General features: G+C 40.8%; 2 protein-coding genes across 2 annotated transcripts; both read right to left on the reverse strand.

Moving 5' to 3' along the window:
• Positions 1 to 6,080: 6,080 nt before the first annotated feature.
• Positions 6,081 to 7,058, reverse strand: LOC139660558 (trace amine-associated receptor 1-like). The gene has a single exon (XM_071538732.1). The coding sequence runs from the start codon at positions 7,056 to 7,058 to the stop codon at positions 6,081 to 6,083; it is 978 nt and encodes a 325-aa protein (XP_071394833.1).
• Positions 7,059 to 14,614: 7,556 nt separating this feature from the next.
• LOC139660553 (trace amine-associated receptor 1-like) lies at positions 14,615 to 15,592 on the reverse strand. The gene has a single exon (XM_071538726.1). The coding sequence runs from the start codon at positions 15,590 to 15,592 to the stop codon at positions 14,615 to 14,617; it is 978 nt and encodes a 325-aa protein (XP_071394827.1).
• Between the last annotated feature and the right edge of the window lie 615 nt (positions 15,593 to 16,207).

Below are 16,207 nucleotides of genomic sequence, written 5' to 3' on the forward strand. Positions count from 1 at the left end.
ATTTGCGTTTGATAGGGGAACATTCAGTATGTGATGAGGGGCTGACAACACGATCAATAGTATTGAATAACACCCTTGAGTTGTGACAATGTTTCGAGACCAATTCAGAAAAGAAGGCCATTCTTGCATCTTTAACAGCTTTCTGGTAGGTGCACATTAAGCTTTTTAAGATCCCGTAAGAAACCTGCAGTTTATTTGATTTCCAGTTACGCTCTGCTTTGCGACACTCTTTTTAGAGTCTGAGTGTGCTTATTAAGACTTTGGCTTGGAGGTCCTTATTTTCATATGCGCAATAGAGTCCAGAATATTTGTGCATTTATCATTCCAAAGTTTGACTAGCTCCTGTATGGAGGAATGTTTCCACCAAAAAATGTTTTATGTAAACCCAAGATTGTGAAATGGTTCAATTGTAAAAAACGGATCTGAAAATCTAGTCAGTTCTGTAAATCTAACAGGATTGCAACTCCTGCTTTGAATCCTTAGTTTACATTTATGAATCACATTCTACGTCTTGCCTCAGTTTTTCCATTGGTGAAGAAGGCTGAACAGAGGAGAGGAGAGAGACAAGTGCATGCGTAAAAGCACATTCCCAAAAGGATTTAATGGACAGAGCTAATTACAAATGTATAAATATTTTACATTTAGCAAATGTTATCCATACTGGTTATTTCCTATTATTTCATAACAATGTAAGGTAGGCTATAGCAAATGTGAGATGAGTGCGTGCGTAAATGCATGTTCCCAGAATTCCATACAGTAAATTCCCTATTTTTGAAGAATTCTGTCATGTTTTTTAAATAACTTATAGTTCATTACTCTTTATCATTTAATTGCTTTTTTGCTTAGTTATTTTTGTAGTTTTGCTCACTCAAGTGCTTTTGGTATATTTAATATAATAAAGTAATATGCATCCGTTTACCCCTGTATCTATTGCATTTAACAAATAAATGCACAGACACTAATTTCATTGTGTTGTTTATATTAGAAAGATAAAAAAAATTAAATAGGCTATGGCGTTTTGATGTTGGTTTAAGGCCTACAGCTGACGCATATGTGTATTATGTTTTCATCAACACTTAATCAAAAGTTGTTGAAAAAGGAGAAATTGAGTAGCCTAATAATTTCATACTGACTAAAGGCAAAAGCCTATTTGCCTATATGAAAAAGCAGCAGGCCATGAGTTTCACTCTCCAGACATATTAAAAATATTGGCATATAAGAATAGGCTACACAATGCAATGTAATTAGGACTATATAAATGTTTGTGAGGAGATGATATATTAATTGGGTAATAATTTGATGAACAATTAGGACCAGCAGATTATAGTTTTACCTTATCCCAAATAAACATCGAACAAAAAGTTCGGAATTTTGTGTTTGGTAGATTATTTCTCTGTTGTAACAATGCTTCTTGGCAATACATTTTATACCGTTGGAAAGCCTGTTTATTTCCCTTTTAAATGGTGCCCCATTTGTAAGGAACATGCATTTGTGGGATGAGCAGCACAGCTGAGTATGTGGGTTGCGCTCATGAAAAATTTGCCAAATCTTCTCTGCCAATGCTAAACAGCTTATTCTGCTGTTGCTATTGACTCTTGTTTTGAGCTTCCGGTACCCCCAGGTGCTGACAATCAGGTACCTGATTGGCACCTGATTGGCAGCACCTGTGAGCATGGGCCCTGCTACAGTGGTCAATTGGTGTCTGCTCCAAGAATCGGTATGCCACGTTTGTCTGATCTCGATAAGGCCTGTGCGATAGGGCAACTTCAAGCTGGTGTTCCACAAAAGCAAGTTGCGGCATTATTTGGAGTGAGCCATAGTAACATCTCCAAACTGAAGGCCAAGTTCCATGAAACGGGGGATGTCAGAGACAGACCACGAAGTGGGCGTCCCAAGAAGACGACACCCCAAGAAGACCGGTTCCTCACCCTTTCAGCACTTAGGAAGGCTGTCTTCTACAGATTTGCAGTCAAGGTTTGCAGGACGATATGGCACACGGCTGTCAGCCCAGACGATCCGGAACAGACTGCACGCAGCCGATCTCCGGTCTCATGGGGCTGCCAGGAGGCCTGCCATGACTGCCCTTCACCGTCAGGCCCGTTTGCACTGGTGTCGGCAACACCTGCACTGGAACCTGAACCTGAATGTGGAGGAACGTTATGTTCAGCGATGAGTCCAGATTCTGCCTACGGAAGTTGGATCGTAGGGTCAAAGTGTGGAGAAGACGGGGAGAACGCTATGCTGATTGCTGCACCGATAGAGTAACACCTTTTGGTGGAGGCAGTGTGATGGTGTGGGGCGGCATCTCCATCACTGGAAAAACGAGGCTTGTCATCATTGGAGGCGATCTCAATGCAGAGAGATATCGAGATGAGATTCTGCAACCGGTGGCGATCCCATATCTCCACAGTCTGGGACCGAACTCCATCCTCCAAGATGACAACGCTCACCCCCACAGAGCGGGGTTTATCAGAGACTACCTCCAGAGTTTGGGAGTAGAGAGAATGGAATGGCCTGCCAACAGTCCTGACCTCAACCCAATTGAACACTTATGGGATCAGCTTGGGCGTGCTGTTCATGCTAGAGTGACCAACACGACCACGTTGGCTGACTTGCGACAAATCCTGGTTGAGGAGTGGAATGCCATCCCACAGCAGTGTGTGACCAGGCTGGTGACCAGCATGAGGAGGAGGTGCCAGGCTGTTGTGGCTGTGTATGGTTCTTCCACACGCTACTGAGGCTCCTGACTGTTTGTTAAATGAATAAATTGTAAAATTGCCAATATGTCTTGTTTCTTCCTTGTTACTGATAGACTTCAATCATCCAATCCACCAAACAACACCAAACAAGAGTCAATAGCAACAGCAGAATAAGCTGTTTGGCATTGGCAGAGACGATTTGGCAAATTTTACATGAGCGCAACCCACATACTCAGCTGTGCTGCTCATCCCACAAATGCATGTTCCTTACAAATGAGGCACCATTTAAAAGGGAAACAGGCTTTCCAACGGTATAAAATGTATTGCCAAGAAGCATTGTTACAACAGAGAAATAATCTACCAAACACAAATTTCCGAACTTTTTGTTCGATGTTTATGTAACTGAAATTACTGTGAGTACAGTTTGCTACCGGAGAGTGAAGGAATATGTCAGCAGAGTTCAAGTGACCAGATGATGTACAAAGTTAAAGGTTCTATATGTAACTTTTACAAACTTTTTACATGTATAAATCGTTTTTTATTGCCAATGTGTGAGCGGGTTGTAACGTTAAAAAATGAGACCTCCGCCGACTTTCTCCGTTGCCTGTATCAGTGGTAACAGTGTGTAAAGCTACGTTCTATGTGAAGGACTCGGGCCGTTTTTTCCGGGAGACTCCAACGGATGTGACATTATGCGCGCTCCCGTGGTGTCTCTTCAGCTTCACTACTTCACTAGCTTATAGCTTGCTTGCTCGTAACGTAATACTTTCTGAGTGGATATGTTAGTTGGCTAGCTTGCCAAATCACTTCACCAGCTAACGTGATCCATGATACTAAGTTATGTAGCTATTATGACAAATAGTGTTGATTTTAGCCAACAATAAATGATGTAACGTTACAAAGCAAAGGTGTATAACGATTGCCTTCTACTAGCCAAGAGCGATGCAAGGCAGCAGCGCACACGGGACCAGTTTGCCTTAGGGTAACCCTAACCCTTACCCAAACCATAACTGTGGATTTCTGTCAGAAAGGCTTTCTGGCAGAAAGCCCTGAAGGCAAACTTCTCCCGTGTGCGGCAGCGGCGGCCAAATAACGTTATCTAACTGTAAACAAAGCTATGCTAAGGTTAGCCAGCTAGCTGTAACTTAGCTACACTGCATGGATCTGGCGTTTGTACAGTGAACTACAATGCTGATTTACAGTAACGGTGAAATAAACAATGGTAAGCTGTAATGACACAGCAAGGTGAACTACAGTCATTCAGGAAATGATGAATACATATACATATTCTGTGTAGTTCACTAACAGTTAGCGTTATTGCAGATAACAGATAGCTACATTGCTGAGCCTCACGGTGAAACTATTGATGTTTTCACATATGAAAACTGGCTAGCAAGCTAACGCCGACCTATAATGTTATAAATACAGCCAATGTTATCACCCGAAAAAGTTCACACATAGTCACAGTTCCTCCTCACAAAAACACAGCACTGAAAACATACTTAACATACATACAACTTCAATTAATAGCCCGAGAGAGAGAGAGAGAGAGAGAGAGAGATGGTCAAGCGAGCTAGAGAGAGAGAGAGAGAGATGGTCGAGCGAGCTAGAAAGTGAATGAAGAGAGGGAGCGGTAGTAGCGAGAAAGCCGGTGAATCAGAGAAATAAAACGTTATTTTCTGATTGTTTCACAGCGGTTACGTTCTAAAGCACAGAAAGAGGGAGGGAGAGCCCCGTATCAAAATACTGGTAGCCTACCTTAGAAAAAAGATTAAAAAAATTAAAAAAAAGATCAACGGAGAAATTTCTTGCTGCTGTTTGACAACTGACAGCTTGAATTTCAGGTCGTACTTTTTTCTCTGTGCCACCATGGCGATCAGCAAATGTGACTGACATTTGAATGCAAGTAAAAAAAAAAAAAGAAACTGCTTCCTCATCTATCAACATGATGCCGGTCCATCACGTTCATATGGTCACTGTTTTGGCCGATACACAGGATGCTCGCTTGCGCCTACGGAGTGCGGGCACACGCACGAGCACGAGCAACAGGATGCTGACTGCAGTTACCTCAACGGCCACAGGTGTCACTAATAACAAGCATTTTCTGAATCTTACAAACAGTACCTTTAATAAAAAAAGTGTGTTCCTGGTTTGGCTAAAGCTGCTGATATAATAAAAGTGATTCCAACCCCCTAACTGGTACCCTTGTACACAATAATATTCAGTTCATAAGCAAGTCTCAACATGGTGCATTAATTTAGACCAGTAATAAGGACTACTATGTCAGAGTCATCTGGTTATCTGAAATTAATCAACCCCCCTCCAGCCAATCAGCACATGTATAATAAATATTAATGAATAATATTTTGAGAGCTGACTTTTTGGTCACGTCATGTTTCCTCTAGCAGAAGGAAGTTGAGCCAGTTTTGAGGGAAGTGGCACAAAATAGTGATACTCAGGTACAATCACCTTCAAAGGGGGAAATGCTCGTAAAATATGAACCAAATGAATTGTATTTTATCAAAGGTAATGTTGTCCATTCTATCAGTATCTTAGCAAGGACAACAAGAGATTGAGGAAGTCAGGGTCACCAACCAAACCCAGATCTAGACAGGACACTGCACCACCCATGGCTTTACAAAAGCCTTTTTCTGTTTATTTTGTTTGCAGCTGTTGGTGCCAAGTTTGATGGAAATCTTCCATCTTCCATTAATGCGAAGCATCTTGTAACTTGGCTTGTACGCAGTAGAGTGCCCCAAATGCTGCCCAATTTGATCTGTAAGGTAAAATACATGGAATGTCCCTCCCAGGTTCAGCCCCACATTACTTGGGCTCAGCCCCAAATGTATTCAAACTTTGGTGAGGCCCCTGGCTCCCACACTGAGCCCCACTCTCTGCCGTTAATTTACATATATCCACGTCTTCAGTTGCCCTATAAATTTTAACGTTAGGTAACATTATTACCTGTGGTATTTAAGTGACGTTAGCGAAATTATTGAACTGATAACCGTGTTGTAATGCTTCAGTGCAGTGAACTGAATTAAACACACGCACCGTGGGTCTGTACAGGATCTGTGCTTGTTTATGCTTAATGTACTGGAATGTTTTATTCCATGTATTTTGTTTCACATTTTATCTGTTATTTCTATCCCAGCTGTCTTTTCTCCCGTGAGGCACTTTATAAGAACTTTGTAACTCTGTTTTGATAAATGCTATATAAGGTAAGTTATTGTTATTATTACTATCATTATTATTTTTATTATTATAATTATTATTATTATTGAGGAATAAGTGTCTTGTTAATGGAGACATCAGCAGTGACTGTTGAGAGAGAAAAGTGTAATAAGCTTTATTTTTTCTGCCATGCCAAATTTTTCAGATTTATTCTGTGAACAGTTTTATGTCTGAAATGTCAGAATTACAGATTTTACGTGAAATGATCATTCGAAATGCCTTTCTGAACCAACTGTAAAAGAATGCGTACACCAAAGGATTCACAGTGGAATTCAAATAGCCGACCCACAACAGTATTTTGAACAATGCCGGTGGACTCGAGTAACTGATAAAGGGATTAATGATGTTACACACAAAAAAAGGAGTCCAAAAAGAAAGAAATGCCCCCATGATGATAGCGAGTGTTTTGGTGGCTTTAGTTTGGGATGGATCAGATGTTCTCATGTTGTGGATGCTGCGCGCTTGTCTCCGTGCCACCAGGAAAATCTTCAGGTAAATACCGAGCATGACAACGCCAGGAATGTAAAAGGAGAGAAGCGATGAGACTGTACTTGATACTGCACTCTGAAACAAAACACATCCTCCTTCACATGCAACATGATCATAGTAGAACTCCTCAATTCCCAAAATATTGAGCTTGAGGAAGATCATTCCAAAGCCCACTACAGCCGAAACACTCCAAGTGACCAGAATCATGATCAACACAGCATTAACAGTTATTTTACTTCTATACAGCAGAGGCTGGCAAACAGCATAATATCGGTCAATTGATATGAAAGACAGATTTAGAATTGAGGCTGTGCACAGCAAGACATCAGTACTATTCCAGACTTTACAGAACACATCTCCAAAATACCAGCAGGTCTCCACAAATAGGATCATACCGGGGAACATGACCAGCAGCCCCAGCAGCAGGTCGGAGACGGCCAGGGAGAGGATGAGGTAGTTGGTGGGAGTGTGGAGCTGCTTGAACTGAGCGACCGACATGACGACCAGAACGTTCCCACACACCGTCAAGACGACCATGACGCCCAGGAACAGGTAGAGAGAGACACGGACAGACAGAGGATAGATGGTCCTCAGACAGGAAGCGTTCCTGGACTCAAAACAGAGCGCTGGCTCCATCTGTCTGGATAAACTTTATTTAAAATGCATTTTTCAAAACCAAAGTTACAAAGTGCTTCACAACAAGGAACAAGTGCAAGGTAGAAAACATTAAAATTAAACTGAAGGTATTGATGAAATAAGCATAGCAAAGAGATAAAAAGACAAACAAATGACAATAAATAAAATAAAGGACAAATGTAACACAAAATCAGATAAAAAAAAAAGAAAAAAATTGCAATAATGAACGAGGCAAACTTGGCTAAAATCAGACCAGGATTAGAGGTAAGCGTTCCGATAAAAGTCTGTTTTTAGGAGTGATTTAAAAGATGATTCACACCTGTTCCACAAGGCAATGAACCATACTCATATACAGTAAGGACCTTATAGGTGAAGAGTTCTTCATTTAATAAAATATTTGTCATAATAAAACTTTACACTTGAGAATAGCTTCAACTATGTGGAATTCAATATATTGGCATGCCCACTCATCTGAGTGTCTTCCTAGTTGTGAAAAAGGTTCATAAAAGTCACATTTTTACCTGTAACTTATGTATCTTATGTTTGGTTCACCAGGGAAACAAACATGTTGTCCTTTTTTCCTATTTGAACAGAGATGTTATGAAATCATACTGTTTACAATATGTGGAAAAAAGCACATATTGGGTTAGTGACATAAAGCTCATATAGAAAAATTCCTTGATTTGACAATGAAAGGTGATTTGATACTGCTATTCAGGTCAGAAAAAAAATCATGCCAAGTCACAGAAATATCAGCAGCCAACTGACTCCCTGTTTAGCAAAGGCTATCTGATGTTTCTGCTTGCTTTTTACTTCTTCAGGACGGACACAAAGAACAAACCTCTCCTGTTGTTGAAAACTGTTTAGTTTAATACCTGGAGATTATGATGCAATCTTGAATAAGCTCTTAAATAGATTTTACTGCAATGTTTAAGCTAATCTACCATGACAAAATAGCACACTGCTTGTGGAATTATTATTTTCAGTGGTGTTTCACAGTAAATTCAGGCAAATGGTTTAGATTTATTCAAATCACCAGCCATGATTAAACCAAAATTTGACCTGTTCACATAGGATGGGCTTGATTTTTTTTTCACATACACATCTACTGCTCTACTCCTCTTATGTAGTTCTATGGCAGGAGTTGAGAACTGCCATATGACTTGTGATGTCTTCATTTTACACCACTGCCACTGAGGATGTTGTGATATTTAGCTAATCATTCCCTCAATAATTAATCAGAGAAGAAATAATTTTATGGAGACATCAACCAACAGTCAATAGTTAAAGGATAAAACCGGTCATTTTCAACATGGCCCTTATTTTCCTGTTGTTTTTTCTTGACATGGTTTCAGTTAAACAGGAGCACTGCTGTCCAATACACACATACAGGGCCAACGTCATGTCCAACAGCTGAACCCAAAAAGTGATTAAAAACCATCTTTTCAACACAATAACACCCACACTGCAGTTGAACATGTCTTTAAATAGCACACCAATAGATTGGATTAGTGTGAATAGAACTGATCATTTTTAAAACTCACTTCCTAAATTTGTGATGCCAGGTGGGAAATAACAGAGGCGCAAAAAAATCCCCACATATTCTGCTTCATTACCACTAGGAGGTTGATGTAAATGTTTTTTCCCAGTCAGCAAGTCATATTTACAGAAAATCCAATATGCACTGAACGCAGCATCAGAGTTCTTGAGTTCTAGCTCATGCTAGTTAAAATAACATAACTAATACTGCAATATAGAGTTTCAGGCAATGGATAATCGGTAATTGGATGTAGGAAGGTCTGACTGCAGTGAGTGTTAATGTGTTTTAATCACTTTCTGGATTCAGCTATAAGAGATTACCTGTTGGCCCTGTGTGTGTGTGTGTGTGTGTGTGTGTGTGTAGAACTGAAGCTACAGCTAAGATACATCAAGCTCTACAGTGAAGTAAGTCATGAAATTTTCACACATTTTCAACACAATCAAACGTCATGATGGCAAAAACTAAGGCACATGTTGAAAATAAGCAGAATTATCCTTTAAAAAGTACTACATTCTTAAGTAATCCTAGCATAGCAATAATGCAGCAATAATAAAAAGTGTTTATACAATACTCAATGTGTGAACACAAGCTAGCTTCCCAGAAACACATCATACCTGAATGCAGAAACATTTAGTTAAAGTGTCTCTTACCTCACACACTCACAGCTGGACAGAATGAGCTTCCTGCGTGTTTCCTGACACAGACCGTCACAGCTGTAACTGTCGGTCTCTGTCTGGCCTTTAAAGCCCGAGGCTCTGTGGACTGCAGTGTCTCCTGTGGACTGCAATGTCTCCTGTGGACTGCAGTGACTCCTGGCCGACAGCCACCTCAGGGAGTGAAGCTGGACAGTGGATGATGGGCCAGTGGATGATGGGCCGCACTCACTGCTGTTTATATTCAACTCTTTTTACATATCTTTTCATGTTGTAAGGATAACTTGACTACTGACTAAAATGTTTGTAATCCAATCAGGCCAGGATATAATCATTCAAAAATGTATAATAATAATAATAATAATAATAATTATTATTATTATTATTATTATTATTATTATTATACATTTTTGAATATATGAACACTTTTCAAAACAAAAGTTACATAGTGCTTTACACAATAAAAAGAATAATAAAACAACACAACACAATAAAACAGTAGTAAAACAGTGACAATTCAACACAAAGAAAAACAAGGGTAAAATGACAAATGGTAACGTGAGAATGCATAGAGCAAAAAGAAAAAAAACACTAAGAAAGAGGGTCTTTAAGAGTATTTTAAAGGTCAATACACCCTTAGCTAATCTGAGCTCTTCGGGAAGCGCATTCCATACTTTCGGGGCCCTGACAGCAAATCCTTGATCCCCTCTTGAAATGAATTGTGTATGGTGATATAATATGTTTTTCTAATTGGACCCAAGGTGTCTTTAACTCCTCTTCAAACCATTTTGTCAATGAACGGAGCATAAAAGATAAATAATACCATTCAAAATTTGGGACATTTAAACCTCCTGATCTATTATCACGCTGGAGTATTGTGGTTCTAATCCTCGGTTTTTGTCCTTTCCAAATACATTTTGAAACAATATTCTGCAATATATTCCAGTAACCCGCTGAGCGAGGCATTTGCAACATACTACTATAAAAAATAACCCTTGGGAGTAAGTTCATTTTTACAGTAGAAATTCGGGCAACTAATGATATTGTCAACTTTGACCATCTATCTAAATCCTCTGTAATGGATTTAGAAAGTTTTTTATAATTTTTTGTCACAATTTTGTCCAAAGAAGAATAAAAGTCGAGTCCCAAGTATCTAAAATTTGAAACTATTGGTATACCTGAATAAAGATTTGTGTTAGTAGTATTCATTGCCGCGTTTAGAGGAAGTAGAGAAGACTTTTCCAAATTGATCTTATAACCAGATATTGATCCAAATTCTTCAAGAATATTTAAAACGATTGGAAGAGAAGTCGGTACCTGGTCAAGATATATTAACAAATCATCGGCGTATAAGGATGTCTTATGAATGGTGTCCTTCACTGCTATCCCCTTCACTTCTTGAGAAATCCGTATTTTTTGGGCTAACGGCTCTAAGGATAGGACAAATAGCAGTGCCGAGGCTGGGCACCCCTAACGGGTACCCCGTGCAATAGCAAACTGTGGAGAACATTGATTGCCTGTTAAGACCATAGCCATTGGATTAGAATATAAAGTTTTAAACATGTTAATGAAATCCATCCCAAAACCCATATGCTGCATTATGTACCACAAATATGACCACTGAAGCTGGTCAAAGGCTTTTTCCGCGTCTACAGACAGCACTGCGCATGGTGATGATAGAGTTTGCCCTAAATGTATAATATGTAGGAGACGTCTCATATTGTCTGAAGACAATCTGTGCTTAACAAAACCCGTTTGGTCCAGGTGGACCAACTTCGGCAGTACTGTCTCGAGACGACGGGCCAGTACCTTTGCATACAATTTAATATCACAATTAATAAGGGATAAAGGGATTAAAGGGATAAAGGGATTATTCATAGACTTATGATGTTTAATGGAGACTTTAAAGTTCACGACTAGACAAAACCATTTTATAATGCTGCAGAGAAAAGTTGCATCAGTGTAAACTCCCCCATCTCAGCTGGAATCAAGTCGGTTGATGGCGTTGCTGTGACTCAGCTTGTCAGGCAGGTGTCTGGTTTTAGAATATTGTTTTAGGAAATTGTTTATTTAGGTTTATTGATTGTATAGTTTGTGTTAATATGCTTCGGCAACGTTGTATGCAGTCATGCCAATAAAGCCACTTGAATTGGATAGTGTTATTGTCATGTCCTCTGCCTCCTAGTCTCTCTCTTTGTGTGTGTGTGGTCTGATTACAGAGCTGGAGTCAGGTGTGCGGAGTCAGGAGCCGGCCTGCTCAAGCTGCAACTCATCACCAATCTTCCTCTACTACATAAGCCCGGCTCAAACCTCCAGACTCCGCCAGATTGTCGACTCAGTTCATGCTGTTAGTCACTTTCAAGCCATTTAGCCTGTTTTTGCAGTTCCGTCCTGCATTTTTTGCTGTGACTCACTTTTGCTTCTGTGTTCAGATCCTGTCCTGACTCCTGCTGCCTGCTCCAGCTCTGGAAGACTCAGTCCTTCATCCAGCCTGCCCTCTCTCCAGCCAGCTGTCAAGCCCGGACTACTCCACTCCCCAGGCCAGTTATCAAGCCCGGACTCCTCCATTCTCCAGACCAGCCTCGTCCTCCCCCTCCACAGTCCGCCCATCCTGGCCTCCCCTTTCCTTCCTCCACGCCACCTTACCTGATCCTCCATTAAACCATTGTTTGAACTGTCCTGCTGCCTCCTCGTGTTGTCTCTGCCTTAAGAGTCCGCCAACCTCAAACCCGTGACAGTTATAGTGTGTGTGTCTGGATGCTAGACGCTAAGGTGCTTTCATAGGAAGTCCGACAGCGGAATATCCCTCTTGTACATTTGTAACCACGGCGATAACACGGCTTGATCCTGGGGAGAAATTAATGCTTTCAAGAGGAAGGAACTCTTAATTTCCCCCACGGGGAATACCAAGCAAGAGAGCATCCATTTTCCTGAGTTGGCACAGTAAACACAATGTTGGTGACATTTTATAGATGGAACTCTGACGTCCTGTGCCCGTGAAGGCAGCATGAAGCTGCGCTACAGAAAGCTGACAGAAACACTGAAGAGTATGGAAACGATACTCTCGTCTCGTCTAGTCTCATTGGTGTAAACTGGCAGGTTTTAGAATGTTGCAGACCACATTCTTTTGCAAGTAGTTGCAAATTTCAACTCGTCTCGTCGTGAATCTGTGGTGTAAACTCGCCTTAAACAAATGCCCCCCAAGAACACCTCAACGCCCCCCTTTCAAAAATATTGCTTCCAGCGCCCCCCAATGTTCTCTGAACGCCCCCTGGGGGGCAGTACCACCCCCGTTCAGAAACACTAATTTAGTCCATTCACATTAAAGCTAACAAATTTCACTACCCTGTTCGTCAACAATAAGCGTATACATCTATCAAAGTGTTATGACTTCTTTGTAAAGTCCCTGTGCAAGCGAAATGTGTAGTAAAGTAACCAAAAAATAAAATGAAGCACTGACAATAAGAAAAAGCGCAACACAGCCAATTTTAAGTCCAATTTTAAGTTAAACAAGAAATTATTACAAATGCTGAAAACACCCGTTTCAAAAATTGTTACCATATTAGTCGACTTAAGCTGAAACTAGTCTATCAAGTGTAAACTTAGAGTGCTGTCATCACTTACATTATCTAGAACGTCTTTAATATAACAAGAGTGACGACAGTTTTAAGCATAAAGACATGGCAGCTTGTGAAAACCCTGGCTGCCTGTCCGGTTTTCATCCACCTGTTTTCGTCCGTCATGTTTCTCCTAGAGAGTTACGCAGGAATGCCGCCGCTTCCTTAGGTGTTTTGAAGAATCTTCTCCTTCCATCGGGGAGCGTGATCCTCAGTGTTGCGGGATGGAGTAGGGCAAACGGAACATCCTTAGACCGAAGCTCCCTCTTAACTTGGTCGTACTCCTTCCTGCGTTTCATTAGGCTGGCGCTCAGGTCGGGAAAAAACAGCACCGGCTTATCATCGTACATGACGGGACCCTTATTCTCTCTGGACCACTCGATTTTGTCCCAATCTTGATATTTGAGCAGGCATATCAAGACAGGTCTCGGTCTCTGGTCTGCAGGTGGACGGGGTGCAAGAGCCTGGTGTGCTCGCTCTATTATCAGGGGCTCAGTGAAATGCTCTTGTCCCAGGGTGGCAGGGATCCAGTCAACAAAAAAGTTTACAGGTACACGTTCCCCTCGCAGCCTTCCCGAAGATTAACGACACGTACATTGTTGCGTCGGCTGTAGTTTTCCAGTTGGTCGACTTTCTCCATTAAAAAGTCATTTTCTCAACTTGATAACACGAGAGTCCAGCTCCACCAACTGGTCTTCCGCCGTGCCAATACACTCTTCCACTTCGGCTACGCGTGAGCTCAGCTTATTCAGCATAGTTTTCAGTCCGGAGATAGACTGATTAATTTCTGCGGTTTTAGAGTCGAATTTACTGGAGAGGGCTTGATTACGTTTCTTATCTCTTGAAGAATAAGTGAGTCTCCTCCGCTCAGGTGTTCCTGTGCCACCGCCATTATGTGGTCACCAGCCCCCGGAGTAGTTTTCTCTGCAGACGACGGAATTTGCTCACTAGCTGAATTTAGTAGTTTGTTCCTGGGTCTCAGGTCCAGTCCGACCAAATTAAAAGTGTGTTTGGGTGTTTTTAAAGGTTTTAAAATGAATTCGTTTGGAGAGCCCCTGGGCTAGCGTCTACCTAGCTTCGCTGCATCACGTGACCCCCATCAGCAGTGACTGTTGAGAAAACAAAGTGTAATAAGCTTTATTTTTTTCTGCCATACTTTTTTCTGCCATACATTCATAAGCTCATTTCTCTGAGGCACCTGCCATGCCATCATTTTTATGCCTCAGCTGTGACCGGAGGCATTATGTTTTCGGGTTGTCCATCCGTCCAATTCTTGTGAACGCAATATCTCAAGAACGCCTTGAGGGAATTTCTTTGGCACAAACGTCCACTTGGACTCAAGGATGAACTGATTAGATTTTGGTGGTCAAAGGTCAAAAATCAAGGTCACTGTGACCTCACAAAAGACATTTTTGGCCATAACTCAAGAATTCATATGCTAATTATGACAACATTTCACACAAATGTCTGATAGGATAATTTTATATCCAAAAGTTCAAAGGTCAACTTCACTGTGACATCATAATGTTTTCCTTACCACTCTAGCTGAGAAAATGATCTTGGGTCATTCTACGAAAACGGTGAAAGTGCTGTCACTTACTTTTGCAGACACCAAAATCCTTTAAGTTGACGTAATAATCACATTAATTATATATGTTCAATAAATAAAGACTGTCCTTGCAATGATAAAACAAAGTTTATTGGTGGAGGCATACAACCGTAAGGCGGTTATTTCTAGTTTAAGATTTATTCTGTGAACAGTTTTATGTCTGAAATGTCAGAATTAAAGATTTTACCTGAAATGATCACTCGAAATGCCTTTCTGAACCAACTGTAAAAGAATGCGTACACCAAAGGATTCACAGTAGAATTCAAGTAGGCGACCCACGCCAATGTTCCGAACAATGCCGGTGGAGTCGAGTAACTGATAAAGGGATCAATGATGTTACACACAAAAAAAGGAGTCCAAAAAGAAAGAAATGCCCCCATGATGATAGCGAGTGTTTTGGTGGCTTTAGTTTGGGACGGATCAGATGTTCTCGTGTTGTGGATGCTGCGCACTTGTCTCTGTGCCACCAGGAAAATCTTCAGGTAAATGCCGAGCATGACAACTCCGGGAATGTAAAAGGAGAAAGCCGATGAGACTGTACTTGATACTCCACTCTGAAACAAAACACATCCTCCGTCACATGCAACATGATCATAGTAGAACTCCTCAATTCCCAAAATATTGAGCTTGAGGAAGATCATTCCAAAGCCCACTACAGCCGAAACACTCCAAGTGACCAGAATCATGATCAACACAGCATTAACAGTTATTTTACTTCTATACAGCAGAGGCTGGCAAACAGCATAATATCGATCAATTGATATGAAAGACAGATTTAGAATTGAGGCTGTGCACAGCAAGACATCAGTACTATTCCAGACTTTACAGAACACATCTCCAAAATACCAGCAGGTCTCCACAGATTGGATCATACTGGGGACCATGACCAGCAGCCCCAGCAGCAGGTCGGAGACGGCCAGGGAGAGGATGAGGTAGTTGGTGGGAGTGTGGAGCTGCTTGAACTGAGCGACCGACATGACGACCAGAAGGTTCCCACACACCGTCAAGACGACCATGACACCCAGGAACAGGTAGAGAGAGACGCGGACAGACAGAGGATAGATGGTCCTCAGACAGGAAGTGTTCCTGGACTCAAAACAGAGCGCTGGCTCCATCTGTCTGGATAAACTTTATTCATAAAGCACTTTTCAAAACAAAAGTTACAAAGTGCTTCACAACAAGGACCAAGTGCAAGGAAGAAAACATTAAAATTAAACTGAAATTACTGATAAAATAAGCATAGGAAAGAGATAAAAAGACAAACAAATGACAATAAATAAAATAAAGGACAAATGTAACACAAAATCAGATGAAAAAAATGCAAAAGAAATGCAATAATGAACGAGACAAACTTGGCTAAAATCAGACCAGGATTAAAGGTAAGCTTTCCAATAAAAGTCTGTTTTTACGAGTGATTTAAAAGATGATTCACATCTGTTCCACAAGGCAATGAACCATACTCATATACAGTAAGGAACTTATAGGTGAAGAGTTCTTCATTTAATAAAATATTTATCATAATAAAACTTTACACTTGAGCATAGCTTCAGCTGTGTGAAATTCAATATATTGGCATGCCCACTCATCTGAGTGTCTTCCTAGTTGTGAAAAAGGTTCATAACAGTCAAATTTTCACCTGTAACTTATGTATCTTATGTTTGGTTCACCAGCGAAACAAACATGTTGTCAATTCTCCTTTTTTCCTATTTGAACAGAGATGTTATCAAATC

Source organism: Centroberyx affinis, unplaced genomic scaffold, assembly GCF_046629955.1.
Source record: "Centroberyx affinis isolate AG114_WGS23_722 - 3 ecotype Tasmania unplaced genomic scaffold, CSIRO-AGI_Caff_v1 ptg003336l_1, whole genome shotgun sequence".
In the NCBI taxonomy this organism is placed as follows: domain Eukaryota; kingdom Metazoa; phylum Chordata; class Actinopteri; order Beryciformes; family Berycidae; genus Centroberyx; species Centroberyx affinis.

Coding starts and splice junctions, on each gene's coding strand:
- LOC139660558 (XM_071538732.1), bottom strand. CDS start 7,058: ATGGAGCCAGCGCTCTGTTTTGAGTCCAGGAACGCTTCCTGTCTGAGG.
- LOC139660553 (XM_071538726.1), bottom strand. CDS start 15,592: ATGGAGCCAGCGCTCTGTTTTGAGTCCAGGAACACTTCCTGTCTGAGG.